The sequence below is a fragment of the Zalophus californianus genome, chromosome 2 (assembly GCF_009762305.2).
Source record: "Zalophus californianus isolate mZalCal1 chromosome 2, mZalCal1.pri.v2, whole genome shotgun sequence".
Taxonomy (NCBI): Eukaryota; Metazoa; Chordata; class Mammalia; order Carnivora; family Otariidae; genus Zalophus; species Zalophus californianus.
In genome coordinates this window covers 126,544,580-126,562,450 of record NC_045596.1, presented here as the reverse complement: position 1 = coordinate 126,562,450, position 17,871 = coordinate 126,544,580, and the positions used below count along the sequence as shown (strand labels likewise).

At 38.7% G+C, this 17,871-nt stretch overlaps 1 protein-coding gene across 1 annotated transcript; it reads left to right on the top strand.

Moving 5' to 3' along the window:
- The first annotated feature begins 16,785 nt into the window (after positions 1–16,785).
- LOC113925306 (5-demethoxyubiquinone hydroxylase, mitochondrial-like) lies at positions 16,786–17,454 on the top strand. Its single transcript, XM_035726297.1, has one exon. The coding sequence runs from the start codon at positions 16,801–16,803 to the stop codon at positions 17,452–17,454; it is 654 nt and encodes a 217-aa protein (XP_035582190.1). The 5' UTR covers positions 16,786–16,800.
- Positions 17,455–17,871: the final 417 nt, after the last annotated feature.

Below are 17,871 nucleotides of genomic sequence, written 5' to 3'. Positions count from 1 at the left end.
TAATGAATGCATGAAAGGTGCTGCAACAATAATAGACTTGGGAAAGGCACCAGAAACCATCTTGAATGTGCTGATTTTGATTAGAAGCTTGGTTCATAAGAAATGAGTAGAATAATGGAAATGTTGATAAGCAAATTCATGTGAGCAACTCAGGGGACCCCAAGATAGGATCCAAATTACTACAAGAATCACTTTGATCTGTCAGGTAGGGGATAAATCAGTGGTCTGGGGAAGAAAGGATCTTGGTTCTAGAGAGAATTGAATCCGGGCCTGGGTGGAAATATTTTGACTAACAAGAGAGAATAGTGACCTAAAAGGTCAGAAATAGAAAAAGGGTGCTTTTGACAAAATGGGGAGTAAACAAAGGATGATTTTAAAGAAAATGCATTCATTTACTCATTTATGTGTTTATTCACTCATTAGTGGCAGGCACAGTGAAATCGGGGGAGAAACATAGGATCTGCCCTCAAAAATCATAATATGCTATGGCAATTGAATAATGTAGGCCTGTATACTTGCACAGTACCTAATCTATATATGTATTTCACTCAACGACACCTTCAAATGGTACAGTAAGACAGCAATGTTCATATTACCATAAAATCCATGTACAGTCAAGTCAAATTACAAAGCCTTCAAAAACATTGTGCACGTTGTTTAAATTTTTGGTTAGAATAAATATCCACGTATACACTTCCTACCTTCTACTCCCAAAATCAGTATTGCAAATAGCATAGAGTCTCCTCTTAAATAGCATGGAGATCCTCTTAAGCAGGGTGTTTGCAGTGGTATTCACTACAACAAAATTTTTACTTGTAAATCAGATATTTATTTATATAATAGTATTTTCTAGCTACATAGTGACCTTTATCCTCTCAGTAGGTTCTTTATTTTGAGGCTTTCTCAAAAATTGTGATATTATGATACTTGCTCTTAATTGACATGGCTTCAATCCCAACTTCCCCACCAACTAGTCATATAATCACAGACAAGGCACTTAATCCCTCTGAGTTATGTCTCTGTAAAATGGAGCTAGTGATTCCTGCCCTATCCACCACACAGGATTATTGCTATGCTCTCAGTAAAAGTAAAAAATATATAGAACAGTGATTTTTTTTAATTGCTATAATTCCAGGCCTAGAGCATGTACCAGTACCCAGAGTGGTATTTAAATTGCCATCTAATTTTTCTGAGCACTTTGAAAGATGAGCTGAGGCTGGATTTCTCTTTTTCTCTGTTGAACTACCACACAACCCCATGTTTCCTATTCCTATTCCTATTTCTGCATTTTTCCTTCCTAATAATTGCTGAAATGAGAAGTGGTTTAAAAATGATTTAAGCCCCTGGTAATTATACTGAAAATACTGAGAAAACAGTAGAAGCTTTTCTTATATTATGGCAATAGGAAAGAAAATTAACATTAGGGAAGTCCTGATCTAGTAGTAGAATTATTTACATTATCTCGCTAATCTCTTTTAGTCCTCACAATGCTGTAGGATAAGATTGTACTTGAGGAAATATGACTCAGTGGTTTAGTGACTTGCCCCAAATCACAGCCCTTAAGTGTGGAGCTGATATTCCCAAAACCAAGTTTGATCACCGAGATTAACTTTTTTCCTCTAACAAATTCCCAAGTGCAGTTGATTCTGCTGGTCTGGAGTCTATGTTTTAAGAACCACTGGGTAAGACTCTGATGTATTTATCAGCTAGTATCTATAATGCTAAATTCAATGTTGGATTGGAAACCCAGGACATACTGGCTAGGGAGAAACTCAGGTTACCCCTCTTGAAACACAGTAAAAAACAAGTTAGAGGAACAAAAAGCACACAAGGCATATAGAAAAGAAAATTAAAATGGCAAGTGTAAATCAAAATTAAAATGGCAAGTGTAAATCCAATCCAATAACATTACATGTGAATGGAATAACCAATCCAGTAAAAAGGCAGACATTGTCAGACTGGATTTAAAAAATCCAACTATATACTGTCAGCAGGAGACACACTTTAGATTCCAAGATACAAATAGAAAGTAAAAGAATGAAAAAGGGCATATCATGGAAACAAAAAAAGTTGGAGTGATTTTACTAATATCAGACAAAAGAGATTTAAAAGTCTTTTAATAAAAAATATTTTTAGAGATTAAGAGGGACATTTTTTAATGAATGTCAGGAGGCTGTAACAATTGTAACTGTATATACATCTAACAACAGATTGACAAAATACATTAAACAAAAACTTACAGAAATGAAGGGAGAGTTAGTTGTACAATAATAGTTGGAGACTTCACTACTCTGTTCTCAAAAATGGATAGAACAATCGGATGGAAGGCCAATCACAAAATAGAAGACTTGAGCAATGCTATAAACCAGCTAGGTGTATGGACATCTATAGAGCCCTCCACCCAACAACAGCAAGTGCACATGAGAAATCCTCCAGGATAGACCATATGCTAAGCCATAAAAATAAACAAATACATTGAAGAGGACAGAAATAATACAAAGTATGTTTTCCAACAAGAATGGAATAAATTGGAAATCAGTAACAGAATTTGGGGAAATTCGCAAGTATGTTGAAATTAAACAACACACTCCTAAATACCCAAAGGGTTAAAGGAGAAAGCAGAATGGAAATTAGAAAATGCTTTGAGGATTGCCTGGCTGGCTCAGTTGGTAGAACATCTGACTCTTGATCTCAGGGTTGTGAGTTCGAGCCCCACATTGGGCATGGAGCCTACTTAAAAAAAAAAAAAAGAAAGAAAATACTTTGAGATGAATGAAAATGAAAGTACAAATGAAACTTATGGAATGCAGCTAAAGCAGTGCTTAGAAGATAATTTATAGCTGAAAATGCCTATATTAAAGAAGAAAGATCTTAATCAGTAACTTAACCTTCCACCTTAAGACATTGGCAAAAGAAGAGCAAACTAAATAGTAAGCAAGCAGATGAAAGGAAGTAATAAACATTAGAGATGAGATGAATGAAATAGAGAATAGAAAAACAATAAAAATAAAAATGAAACAAAAGCTTGTCCTTTTGACAAGATCAAAAACTGACAAACCTTGGGGCTCCTGGGTGGCTCGTCAGTTAAGCATCCAACTCTTGATTTCCACGCAGGTCATGATCTCAGGGTCCTGGGATTGAGGCCTGCATTGGGGAGTCGGCTTGAGGATTATCTCTCTCCCTCCCATTACCCCCCCTTCTCAAATAAATAAATCTTAAAAAAAAAACCTGACAGCTAATATCCAAAATATCCTTGAGGATTCTCTCTCTCCCTCCCATTATCCTCCCTTCTCAAATAAATAAATAAATCTTAAAAAAAAAACCTGACAGGGTGCGTGGGTGGCTCAGTCATTAAGCGTCTGCCTTCAGCTCAGGTCATGATCCCGGGGTCCTGGGATCGAGCCCTGCATCGGGCTCCCTGCTCCGCGGGAAGCCTGCTTCTCCCTCTCCTGCTCCCCCTTCTTGTGTTCCTTCTCTCACTGTCTCTCTCTTTTTAAAATCTTTAAAATCTTAAAAAAAAATCTGACAGCTAATATTCAAAATCTATAAAGAACTTATCAAACTCAACACCCAAAGAACAAATAATCCAATCAAGAAATGGGCAGAAGACATGAACAGACACTTCTCCAAAGAAGACATCCAAATGGCCAACAGACACATGAAAAAATGCTCAGCATCACTCAGCATCAGGGAAATACAAATCAAAACCACAATGCAATACCACCTCACACCAGTCAGAATGGCTAAAATTAACAAGTCAGGTAATGACAGATGTTGCCGAGATTGGGGAGAAAGGGGAACCCTCTTACACTGTTGGTGGGAATGCAAGCTGGTGCAGCCACTCTGGAAAACAGTATGGGGGGTTCCTCAAAAAGTTGAAAATGGAACTACCCTATGACCCAGCAATTGCATTATTGGTTATTTACCCCAAATATACAAATGTAGTGATCCAAAAGGGTACCTACACCCCAATGTTCATAGTAGCAATGCCCACAAGAGCCAAACTATGGAAAGAGTCCAGAAGTCCATCAACAGATGAATGGATAAAGAAGATGTGGTATACATATACATATATACACAATGGAATACTGCTCAGGCATCAAAAAAACAAAAAACAAAACAAAACAAAAAAACCAACTGAAATCTTGCCATTTGCAACAACATGGATAGAACTAGAGGGTGTTATGCTCAGTGAAATAAGTCAATCAGAGGAAAACAATTATTGTATGATCTCACTCATATGTGGAATTTAAGAAACAAAACAGAGGATCATAGGGGAAGGGAGGGAAGAATAAAACAAGATGAAATTAGAGAGGGAGACAAACCATAAGAGACTCCTAATCATAGGAAACAAACTGAGGGTTGCTGGGGGAGGGGTGGAGGGATGCGTAACTGGGTGATGGACATTAAGGAGGGCACGTGATGTAATGAGCACTGGGTATTATATAAGACTGATGAATCACTGAACCCTACCTCTGAAACCAATAATACACTATATGTTAATTAATTTAATTTAAATTAAAAAATAATAAAATAAAACCCAGGCAACACTAAAAGAGAAAAAGGAGAAGGGTTAGTAAGACTGTCTTTGCCCCGCTATATAGACTTGGTGGAGTCCATGGAAGAGCTTTTGGTCAAGGGATTAAGCTCAGAACTTGACTGACACACTGGTGTGGAAACCCTTCCAGAATTCCTCAAAGATTCCTTCAACATCTTGACTTTCTTTTTTTTTTTTAAGATTTTTTATTTATTTGAGAGAGAGAGAATGAGAGATAGAGAGCACAAGAGGGAAGAGGGTCAGAGGGAGAAGCAGACTCCCTGCCGAGCAAGGAGCCCGATGTGGGACTCGATCCCGGGACTCCAGGATCATGACCTGAGCCGAAGGCAGTCGCTTAACCAACTGAGCCACCCAGGCACCCCTACATCTTGACTTTCTTGTGATTGAAATTGACAAATAGATCTAGGTAGACCAAAGGTTCTACTTTTCACTATAAAACTAAGTTGATGAGACCTTAGATAGCACTTCACAAACTCCTTGGTCCTGGAGCCTCATCATATTCTTAAAAATTACTGAAAACCCTAAAGAGTCTTAATTTATGTATCTATTGATATTGATATTCACCATGTTAGAACTTAAAACAGAAAAATAAAAATATTCATTACTTCATCTTGAAAGAAAAATAGTAAAGCCATTCAATGTTAACTTGGCTAATGTATTTTTTTTAAAGATTTTATTTGTTTGAGAGAAAGTGAGAGACAGAGCATGAGCAGAGAAGGAGGGGCAAAAGAGAGGGAGAAGCAGACTCCCTGCTGAGTAAGGAGCCCATGCAGGGCTCAATCCCAGGACCCTAGGATCATGACCTGAGCCGAAGGCAGACACTTAACTGAGCCACCCAGGTGCCCCATGGCTAATATATTTTTAATAAAAATAACTATTTTCCTAAACAAAAAAACAAAAAGACAAAAACCTGACAAAGCTTTAGCTGGATAGACCAAGAAAAAAATAAAAAGACTCAAATTACTGGAATCAGAAATGAAATAGGGCACATTACTGCTGACCTCACAGAAATAAAAAGGATTATAGAGGAATACTATGAACAATGTATGCCAATAAATCAGATAACTTAGATAAATGGACAAATTCCTGTAAAGACACAAACTACCAAAACTGACTCAAGAAACAATCTTAATAGACCCATAAAAATATTAGTAATAAAAAGATCTACCCACAAATAAAAGCCAAAGTTTCAGACGCTTCACTAGCAAATTCTACCAAATATTTAAAGAAGATTTAATTACCAATTCTTCACAAACTCTTACGGAAAAATAGGAGATGAAGGAACATTTCCCAACTCATTTTATGAGGCTAGTATTACCTGGATAACAAAACTAGACAAAAATGTCACACAAAGCTAAAACCCATTATCTCTTATGAATATGAACACAAAAATACTCAACCAAATATTAGCAAACCAAATTCAGTAACATATCCAAAGAATTATACACCATGACAAATGGGATATATTTCCAAGAAAGTGAGATTGGTTTAATATCCAAAAATCAATAAATGTAATATACCATATCAACACAAATAAAAAAAAAAACACATGATCATTTAATAGTTGCAGAAAAAGCATTGACAAAATCCAACACCCTTTCATGATAAAAAACACTTAACAGACTAGGAATAGAAGGAAACTTCCTCAACTTGATAAAAAGCATCTGTGGGGGCACCTTCTGGTTCAATGGGAAAAGCATGCAATTCTTGATCTCGGGGTCATGAGTTTGAACCCCACGTTGGATGTAGAGATTACTAAAAAAACTAAACTAAAAAAAAAAAAAAAGCATCTGTGAAAAATCCCACAGCAAATAAGACAAGTATGACCATTCTTGCTACTTCCATTGAACATTATACTGAAGATTCTAGCGGGAAATTAGGCAGGATAAAGAAATAAAAGGCATCCAGACTGGAAAGGAAGAAGTAAAACTATATTCACAGATGATATAATCTTGTATATAGATAATAAAAAATTCACCAAAAAAAAACTATTTGAGCTCACAAACTAGTAAGGCTGCAGGTTACAAGATCAATATGTAAAAATTAATTGTAGTTTTAGACACTAGCTATTAACAGTCAGAAGATGAAATCAAGAAAATTCTATTTAGGGGCACTTGGGTGGCTCAGTCAGTTAAGCCTCTGACTTGATTTCAGCTCAGGTATTAATCTCAGGATTGTGAGTTCAAGCCCCACATTGGGTGTGGAGCCCAATTAAAAAAAATTCTATTTACAATAACATAAAAAAATAAAATATTTAGGGATAAGTTTAATAAGGGGCACCCGGGTGTCTCAGTTAAGCGTCTGCCTTCAGCTCAGATCATGATCCCAGGGTCTTGGGATTGAGCCCTGACTGGAGCTCTCTGCTCAGCGGGAAGTCTGCTTCTCCCTCTGTCCTTTCTCCTGCCCCTTCCCCCTACTCATGCTCACGCTCTCTCTCTCTCACTCAAAAAAATAAACAAAATCTTTTTAAAAATAATAATAAAATAAAATAAAATCTTGGAGTGCCTGGGTGACTCAGTCAGTTAAGCATCCAACTCTTGATTTCAGCTCAGGTCATGATCTCAGTGTCGTGGGACCAAGCCCTGCATCAGGCTCTGCATTCAAAGGGGAGTCTGCTTGGGATTCTCTCTCCCTCTTCCTCTGCCCCTCCCCCCCTCAAATTATAAATAAATAAATCTTTAAAAAAATAAATAAAATCTAAAAAAATACATTTAATAAAAGAAGAACAAAATAAATATATAAATAAAAATAAACCCATCTGTCTATGGTCAACTGATTTTTGACAAAAGTGCCAAGGCCATTTAAGGGAGAAAGAACAGTCTTTTCAACAAATGATGTTGGGACAACTGGATAGCCACATGTGAAAGAATGAGGTTTGAGCCTACCTGATACCATATATAAAAATTAATTCAAAGGGGTACCTGGCTGGCTCACTCAGAAGAGCACTCTACTCTTGACCTCAGGGTTGTGAGGTCAAGCTCCACATTGGGTATGGAGGCTACTGAAAATAAAAATTTTAAAAGATTATTCAAAATGGACCAAAGACCTAAATTTAACAGGTAAAATTGTAAAACACTTAGAAAAAAATAGAGTTAAGTCTTCTTGACCTCCAATTTGTCAATTTTTTCTTAGCGGTGACACTAAAGCACAAGCAAAAAAAAAAATTAAATTTAAATTCATCAAAATCGAAAATTTTTCTGCTTCAAATAATACTATCAGTAAAGTTAAAAGATAATCCACAGAATGAGAGAAAATATTTGGAAATCATATATTTGATACAGGATTTGTATCTAGAATATATAAAGAATGCTATCAAGTCAATACTAAAAGACAAATAATCTGATTAATAATGCGCAAAAGAGCTGAGTAGACATTTCTCCAAAAAAGATTTACAAATGGCCAAAAAAATATATGTTAAACTCAATGACATCAGTAATCATTAGGGAAATGTAAATCAAAATCTCTCACCCACTATGATGGCTATAATCAAAAAGTCAAGTAATCACAAATGTTGGTGAAGGTTTTAAGAAATCAGAACATTTATACACTGTGGGTGGGAATGTAAAATGGTGTAATGACTTTGCAAGACAGATTGGCAATTTTCTAAAATGTTAGATATAGAATTTCCGTATGACCTGACAATTCCATTCCTGGGTATGTCATTTAAAGAATTTGAAACAGGTGTTCAAACAAAAGCTTGCTCACAAGTATTCATAGCACCACTATTCACAATAGCCAAAAGGTGGAAATAACCCAAATAGTCTATCAATAGGTAAGTAGGTAAACAAAAGGTGGTAGAGCCATACAGTGGAATATTATTCAGCCATAAAAAAGAATGGTGCGTGCTACAACATACATGAACCTTATAAACATTATTCTAAGTGAAGGAATTCAGACACAAAAAGCCACATATTATATGATTCCATTATTGAAATAACCAGCAATTCCAAATCCTTAAAGACAGAAAACAGAATAGTAGTTCCCCAGGGCAGGGAGCAAGGGTGGGTAGGGGAAATGAGGAGTAATTGCTTGCCACAATAATAATTATAAAAAGACAAAACCCATATACCTACCATCCAGTTTAAGAAAAATGTCAAATACAAAGAAGCAAACTGATTTAAACAATAAAAATGGGTTTTGGGGGGCCTGGGTGGCTGTCGTTAAGCATCTGCCTTCAGGGGCGCCTGGGTGGCTCAGTCGTTAAGCATCTGCCTTGGGCTCAGTTCATGATCCCAGGGTCCTGGGATCGAGCCCCACATCGGGCTCCCCGCTCTGCGGGAGGCCGGCTTCTCCCTCTCCCACTACCCCCGCTTGTGTTCCCTCTCTTGCTGTCTCTTTCTCTGTCAAATAAATAAATAAAAATCTTAAAAAAAGGGGGGGTTTAAATGTTTTTTATTTTTATTTTTTTAAAGATTTTATTTATTTGTCAGAGATACAGACAGAGAGAGACAGCGAGTATAAGCAGGGGGAGGGGCAGGCAGAGGGAGAAGCAGGCTCCCCGCTGAGCAGAGAGCCAGATGTGGGACTTGATCCCAGGACCCTGGGATCATGACCTGAGCCGAAGGCAGACGCTTAACCGACTGAGCCACCCAGGCATCGCTAAATGTTTTTTTTTTTTAAAAACGAAAGCAAGTTAGAGCCTTTTACTTCATATGGTGCACCAAATGCCAAAATATACAGTTCAAAGTTCCTTTGGTCAGTTGTAGGAAGCCAAGTAAATTTATTGAGCAGCAAAGTGACACAATCAGAACTGTGCTTTAGGAAATCCATCTGGCACCCCAAGGTTGATTGGTGGGAGATGGACTGGATGCACAGACTTCTTGTGATGGTCAGAGACTCTTGAGGCTTTAAGGTGGGTGTAGTGGAATAGAAAGAAACATATGAACGCCTGTATTTGCCCTTTGGTCCTCCAATTTCTGTTGTAGCAGGAGTTAGCCGACCAGAGCAGTCTAGGTATAGGCAAATCTAGAGCTTCCCCAAGAAAAACATCAGACCAGGAAATAGGCAGTCTGAAATGATTTTATTGTTAAGCAACGAGTTGACAATATTTGCTCTCTTAGTCTGTCTCCAGTGGGCTTAAGATAAGCAATAGCTATTATTTACTGATCATTTGCTAAGTGAATTATACATATTTGTGGATTTAGCTCATTTAATTCTTTTTTACAACCCTGGGAAGTGAATACTACTTTTGTCCATCTTATGGAAGAGGGAACTAGGGTTCAGAGAGAATAAGAAGCTTGCCCTTTAGAGTAAGGAGAATTGGACTTTACACTTGACTCTAAAGTCTGTGCTTTCAAGAAGGAAAAAGGCTGAGTTTATCGTATTTCAGAAAGACCAGGGTAAATTTATTCACTTTCTGGAAGTTCAGACTTTTTTTTTTTCAGTCCTTTGGGGACTCACAAAAAAGAGTTTATATACATGTCTTCTAAGAATATAAAGCTATTGCCTTACAGTCTGAGAAGGATAAAGCCACCGAGCAAGGTCACACTCCTGAGATTTGGACTTTTACTGGGCTGAGTATGAGAGCAGAGGTGGGAACTGAAACAGGAAACCAGAAACTAGAGAGTCAGGAGGGGAACTGCAGGTATTTGGCTGGGAGCCACTCTATTTTTCTTGAGAATTCATTTCAAGGCCCTCCTAGAAGGAAAAGAAAAAGGTGACCTCTGCACCCCAGAGGCAGACAGGCCTAGGCACTAAAGCTGAAGATAAATGAGCCTTATCTTAATAGAAGATTATCTAGGTTCCAGTTACTCTTTTTGTTCATTTCCCTCTTGTTATCCCCTCAGCCATTGGTGAAATCTTACTGAAATGTTTAAACCTGATTTAACCTGATTTTTTTTTTCACATTCACCTTTTTTATTTCAGGGGGTAAAATCATTTCCAGAAATGCCCAGCAGACTTCCCTCTCCAACTCATTGGCCATAATCTCATCATATGACCATCCCTGTCCATACCAGTCCTATGACTGGCTACAACCAATCATGATTTCACCTGTTTGCTAAGAGAACAGTGCAACTGTCTGGATATTCACCCTTTTTGAGTTTCTGGGGTGGTGAGGTCCATCCCCAGTCTTGGGAGATGAACCATGGTTGGCCTCATGGAAAGTGAGGGAAAGTCTCTTGGAGGGCTTCTAGACCAGGCCTTTGGTGAACTTGTTGAGCCGCTCATTTCACCAATCTAGAACTGGACCTACCTCCGTTCTCGCCACATGAGATAAGCCCCTCATCGTGTTCAGTTGGGATTCTGTTACTTGTACCCGAAAGCATCTCACAGATACATTCCTCTATGGCCCAGGGAGTTAAGAGTTCTGTCCCCTTTAGACCAGAGGCTAAAAGAAGGAGCAGTAGGTCCCCTTGAGGCCAGCTTGGTGGTGGCAGCATTGTGAGCTCCCAAAGGGAAGGTAAAACTCAGGACATCAAAGTTGGGGGTTAAGCAGCCCAGCTACTCTCACCACTGTCTATGGGATAGTCTCTGTCCCTCCACCAGCTGTCAAGGAGGAGCAGAGGTATGATTTGTATTAAGGGAGTCAGAATATTCTTTTTTTTTAAATATTTTATTTATTTTTATTTTGACAGAGAGAGAGGGGAACACAAGCAGAGGGGATGGGAGAGAGAGAGGCAGGCCCACCGCGGAGCCGGGAGCCCGATGTGGGGCTCGATCCCAGGACCCCGGGATCATGACCTGAGCTGAAGGCAGACGCTTAACCAACTGAGCCACCCAGGTGCCCCCCCCCCCCGGAGTCAGAACATTATCCATTTAGCTTAGGACAATGTTTTTCAAAGTGCAGGTCGGACCCATTAGTAGGTCATGAAATCCATTTACTGGGTGTCAATCAGCACTTATTTTTATTTTTTAAAGATTTTATTTATTTATTTGACAGAGAGACACAGCGAGAGAGGGAACACAAGCAGGGGGAGTGGGAGAGGGAGAAGCAGGCCTCCCGTGGAGCAGGGAGCCCGATGCGGGACTCGATCCCAGGACCCTGGGGGATCCTGACCTGAGATAAAGGCAGACGCTTAACGACTGAGCCACCCAGGAGCCCCTCAGCACTTATTTTTTAAATGAAATGGAATAAAAACTATCATGTACTTAGAAGGTTTAACTATTGTTTCATGAGTTTTTGTTTCAGTTTAAAAAATATAAAGTGTGTGTGTGTGTGTGTGTGTGTGTGTGTGTCCATGTAAAATGTAGATCTCCCTGTGGGTTATGATCAGAAAAGTTTGAAAACCACTGTGACAAGTATACATCTAACAAAATCCATTAATCAAGGCGGGAGAAATGGGGTCCTTACAATTCACTGTATTTTTCTTTTACTTTAGAATTTGTACGCGCAGAAATTTTTCCCTTTAACACATGTAAAAAACACTTCCCTTAAAAAATTCTTCTGGGGGTGCCTGGGTGGCTCAGTCATTGGGTGTCTGCCTTCGGCTCAGGTCATGATCCCAGGGTCCTGGGATCGAGCCCCGCATCGGCTCCCTGCTCAGCAGGAGGCCTGCTTCTCCCTCTCCCACTCCCCCTGCTTGTGCTTTCTCTCTCGCTGTCTCTCTCTCTCTCTCTGTCAAAAAATAAATAAAATCTTTGGGGCGCCTGGGTGGCTCAGTCGTTAAATGTCTGCCTTTGGCTCAGGTCATGATCCCAGAGTCCTGGGATGGAATCCCACATCAGGCTCCCTGCTCAGCGGTGAGTCTGCTTCTCCTTCTACCCCTCCCCCCTGATTGTGATCTTTCTCTCTCTCATGCTTTCTTTCTCTCAGATAAATAAATAAAACTTTAAAAGAAAAAAAAAATAAATAAATAAAATCTTTTAAAAAAATTCTTTTGGGTGCTTTTATTCACCAAATTCATCATTAAACACCAAAATTCTTTTTGGGTGTTTAATAGTTCACAGCTCTGTCAACACCTTTGTTTGGTGTGTCAGGAATGAAGATACAGATGAGTTTAGGTGCCTGGAAATCATGATCTTTGGTGGGACTTGAACTTCTTTAACCTCTTTACTTCTTTAAAGAGTGAAAGGTTTAGGCTTCCCCTGTTCCATCTGTGGCACAATTCACCCAGGCCTGCTGATGGACAGGGACAGTGTGACTCTTCACCTGAAAGACTGCCATTTGTAATCTCAGAGACAATCAACTACTGCTCATAACCCCTCACTGCCTAGTCCCTGTAGGCTTTATTGTGATGCTAGATGAGCTCAAGTGACACTGTATAATTTTATTAACTCCTCTTTTTGGAATCAAGAGAAGGTCACAAAGCCCCTCTCATACACCCTGCTGCCTCGAGTTCAATAGTATATATTTATAGCATTAATTCTGAACCTTAATCATCCTGAATTAAATGTGACTAAACTGTTTCATATGTGTATGCCATAGTTCATGTGCATCTATTTATCTCCTAAACATTTTTCATCATTTTATATGTTAGTTTACAAGCCAGATAATCAAATATCCATTTCCTTATAGGTTTTCAAAGGACAGTAGCACCTCAGTTATGGCTTCATGGCTCGGGGGGAGAAAAAGAGCTCTTTACCAAAACAGATGAGCAAAAAGATTAACTGATATGTCTTTAGTTATACCATTCAATAATTTTAACTTATAATAACATGTAGACAATTTAAGGAGAAACTAAGGAAATCCCCACAAAAGCAAAAATCTGTATAAATAGATAGTAATTGACTCTGAAATTTAATCCACCCCAGATGACTAGTATAAACCGGTCACAGTTTATTCTATTGCCTTACCAAGAATTAGTTCCAAATTCTCAGCTGACCAATTAAGCTAGGGTTCATAAAAATACTTCCTCCTAAGAGTGGTCTTCTTTCTCTGAATGTTGGCATGTCTAGGTTATGATGCCAAGAATTTCTTTTTTTTTTAAAGATTTTATTTATTTATTTGAGAGAAAGAATGAGAGAGAGCACAAGAGGGGGGAGGGTCAGAGGGAGAAGCAGACCCCCTGCTGAACAGGGAGCCTGATGCGGGGCTCGATCCTGGGACTCCAGGATCATGACCTGAGCCAAAGGCAGTCACTCAACCAACTGAGCCACCCAGGCGCCCTGATGCCAAGAATTTCTGATACCATCTCTGTGTTGCCTGAGGATGAAGCTGTTACCTGAAAAGTGAAGCTCTTGTCTGACAGATGACAAAGTAAAGAGATGGGAGAACCCTGGGTCTTTTCTGACATTGTTAAGCAACTGCATCTATCTCTGACCCTACCTATGAATTCCCTTGTTATAGGACATAATACATTTCCTTATGGTTTGGGGATTATTCACAGTACAAGTGGGTTTTAGTAATTATTTATAGTCAAAGTATTTCAACTGATCTACTGAATGTTAGTGCCACTTGGTAACATTGATTACCCAGATGCCGGTAAATGCTTTCTTCAACTTATCCTGTATTTTCCAGTGTAGTTTGAGAACCCTCTGGTGAATATACATGGCTCCAGAATTTTAGAAACTCTCCCAGACATCTAGGTTCAATGTCTCATCAGGATTCGTTTTGGTCAAAAGCTGCTATTCTCCTCCTTTCAGCCAGGTACCCCACTGACTTCCACTGCACACCCAGGCCAGGTTTGAGAATCCTTAACAGGAAGGACATAAAAGTTCTTTCCTTAATATAAATCATATAAAAGGTATTAAGATCCTGCTTTCTGCTGTTGCCTGGATCTGTTGCTTCACCTCTGCTTAAATTCTGAACTCTCTGACTAGACGGCTTGGAATAGATTTCTGCCTTCATTTGGCCTTTCTCCCCTGTGTGACTGACACAAGTTAGACTTCTTCCAAGCTTACCTGAAAGAGCTCCCTTGTTATTTAAGCCTCAACTGCTTACTCAAATTCCTGTTCCATTCCTTCTCTGACTTTTGATGTCTTCATATTTATTTAGAGGATGGTAAAATGTATTTACAAGAAGGAAATGAATAGTCCAAAGTATATTGGAGAAGTATTTTAATAGGAGTGACCACAACAGTGGTTCACAGTGTCTTTATGCCCGTTTTCTTTTTTGAGTTAGGGAGAATTTATAAGCTGTTAATTTTATATGCTCCACATGAACTGTTGTAAAAGTTGCAGATGCATATTGAATTTAGTGTTTTTTTTTTTTTTTTAACTACCAAAGGTTCCAAAGAGAGAAGAGAAATTAGCCAGAAAGGTTTACCTCAAGAGCAACTTTTATTAAAATATCATTAATAACAGTTCAGTATATAAAGTTAATGACTTCTTTAATATAGCCTCTTGTCATTTATAGACATCAGTCCATTAACCTGAGTAATCACCTCTGTTTTCCCTTCTGGTCCATTTAGTCAGCTTTAGGGGTAAGCACAGAGTTTTCTCTGGCTTGTGCTTATAAAATAACATCTTGCAATCTGCTTTATGTGCATTTGCACATATGAAAAGTGGCCTAAATATATCACAGAACCTTTACTCTTATATATTAACTATGTGAAATTTAGTTTCTTACCCATCAAGATATTTTTTGTTTTAATTATCAGTTAGACTCTCATGTTCTTCTTGTAATACACTCCTGAATTACTTTCCTACCTGCTATAAAATTCTATGAAACTATTCATTATGTGTTAGGAAAACATTTTTCTGGAAGTAGATCTCCAAAGGCTTTTTTAAAAAGAAACCTATCATCAAAATTAAAAAGTTTTTTCTAAGAATGGTATCAAGAAAATAAAAAGACAACCCAAAGAATGGGAGAAAATATTTGTATATCATATATTGATAAGGGACTTATATCCAGAATATATAAAGAATCTATACACTCAATAATAAAAAGGCAAATAACCTAATTAAAAATGGGGAAAGGATTCAAATAAACATTTCTCCAAAGAAAATACACAGGTTTCCCAGGCAATCTGAAAGGAAAGCATTCCTATGAAATTGTTTGTAAGCCAAAATGTCATAAAACAAAGAAGCAATTACCATTAATTTATATGGAAAAAATTTTGTAAAAATTTTATATAGGCGTGCCTTGCTGGCTCAGTTGGAAGAGCGTGGGACTCTTGATCTTGGGGTTGTGAGTTCAGCTCAGGTCATGGGGTTCTGGGATCGAGCCTGGTATCGGGCTCCACACTCAGTGGGGAGTTTGCTTGTCCCTCTCCCTCTGCCCCTCCCCTGCTTGTGCCCCTCCTCAAATAAATAAATAAAATCTTAAAGAGAAAAAAGAAAAGGAAGAGACACTGGAGCTTCCTCTCTCCACCATATAAAGATACAGTGAGAAGGTGGCCAACTGCAAGCTAGGAAGAGGGCCCTCACCAAGAATCAAATCTGGCCAACACCTTGATCTTGGACTTCACAGCCTCCAAAACCATAAGAAATAAATGTCTGTTGTTTAAGCCACCCAGTCTGTGACATTTTGTATAGCACCCCAAGCTGACTAAGGCAGGTCATAAAAAGGAATGAAGTACTGATACATGCTACACATGATGAAGCTTGAGAACATTACATTAAGGAAAAGAAGCCAGATACAGAAGTCCACACATATGATTCTATTAATTAATTAATTTTTAAAATATTTATTTATTTATTTATTTGAGCGAGAGAGAGCACAAGCAGGGGGAGCAGCACGGGGAACCCTGATGCGGGTTGATGAGCAGGGAACCCAATGCAGGGCTCGATTCCAGGACCCTGGGAGCATGACCTGAGCCAAAGGCAGTCACCCAACTGACTGAGCCACCCAGGCACCCCTGTATGATTCTATTTATATGAAATTTCCAAGATAGGTAAATTCATAGAGTTGAAAATGGATTAATGGTTGCCAGGAGCTGTAGGGAGACAGAGGAATAATGGATATGGGGTTTCTTTGGGGGATAAAAATGTTCTAATATTAGATAATGGGGATGGCAATTAACTCTGAGTATACTAAAAATTACTGAATTGCACACTCTAAAAGGGTGAATTGTATGATACATGAATTATAACTCAATAAAAAAAGTCATTCAATTTTTTAACCTATTTAGGTCCTGTTAGTATAAGAAAATTTTAATTTCACAAATATATTCAGAATCAAGGTAAGAAGTATATAGAAAAACATCAATAGTCAACAATGATTAGTCACATCCAAATTCATATTATACTCTCTCAAATATTTTCCCCATGATTTACAAACACATTTGTTTCCCCTGAAGTACTATTCTCTGCACTGAAATAACAACTACCTCTAGAGATCTCTTAAAATGTCTCTAAGAGAGTCGGCGCTGAATGCACGTTTAGCCCGTCTCGCGCAGTGGAGCTGTTACCTGGTCACAACAATGAGCTGGGCCCCGGCGGCAGCGGTTCGCTCCCTGTGGCGGCTGCGCACGGGAGCCCTGCGGCCTCTCTCAGTTTATGGAAGAAGAATCAGTGCCAGGTTTTACAGTTTAGGAATGACCTTAGACAGTATCAATCGGGCGGCTGTGGATCGAATAATCAGGGTGGATCACGCAGGTGAATATGGAGCAAACCGAATCAATGCAGGACAGATGGCCGTCCTGGGCCGGACCAGTGTCGGGCCAGTCATTCAGAAAATGTGGGATCAAGAAAAGGACCACTTGAAAAAGTTCAACGAGTTGATGGTTGCATTCAGGGTGCGGCCGAGGATTCTGATGCCCTTTAGGAACGTGGTGGGGTTCGCACTGGGTGCAGGAACAGCCCTGCTGGGGAAGGAGGGAGCAATGGCCTGCACTGTGGCTGTGGAAGAGTCTATAGCACATCACTATAACAACCAGATCAGGACGCTGATGGAGAAGGAGCCTGAAAAACATGAGGAACTTCTTCAGGTGATAAGGAAATTTCGGGATGAAGAGCTAGAGCACCATGACCTAGGCCTTGAACATGACGCACAACTGGCTCCAGCATACACTGTTTTGAAGAGCCTTATCCAGGCCAGATGCAGCGTGGCGATATATTTATCAGAGAGATTTTAAAGTATGTCCACTTTTCCCTGTTTGTAAAAGATGACAGTGATTAAATAGCATTGGCAGAAAAGGAAATGTGCAATTATCATTATATGAATTTTGTTAATAAATTGCAAGAGGTTTTTTTTTTGGTCAAAAAAAAAATGTCTTTAAGAAGGTAAAGGGTACAATTAAAGTAATAGCCCATCTATTGCCACTGACTCAGGGTAGAGTCAGAATTAGTACTCATATTTATTTGCTCTACCCAATTTGTTTCCAAACCATCTCAAGTGTAAGTTATCATTCAGAGAATGATTTTTTTAAAGTAGAACTTTATCTATGATATACATATATCATATACACATACATACATAAAAACATATCACATATCATATACGCATATACATATATGTACATACTATATGATATATGTTTTTAAGTGATCTC

What these genes read in the sequence shown, in the direction of transcription:
- LOC113925306 (XM_035726297.1), top strand. Translation starts at nt 16,801, where the DNA reads ATGAGCTGGGCCCCGGCGGCAGCGGTTCGCTCCCTGTGGCGGCTGCGC.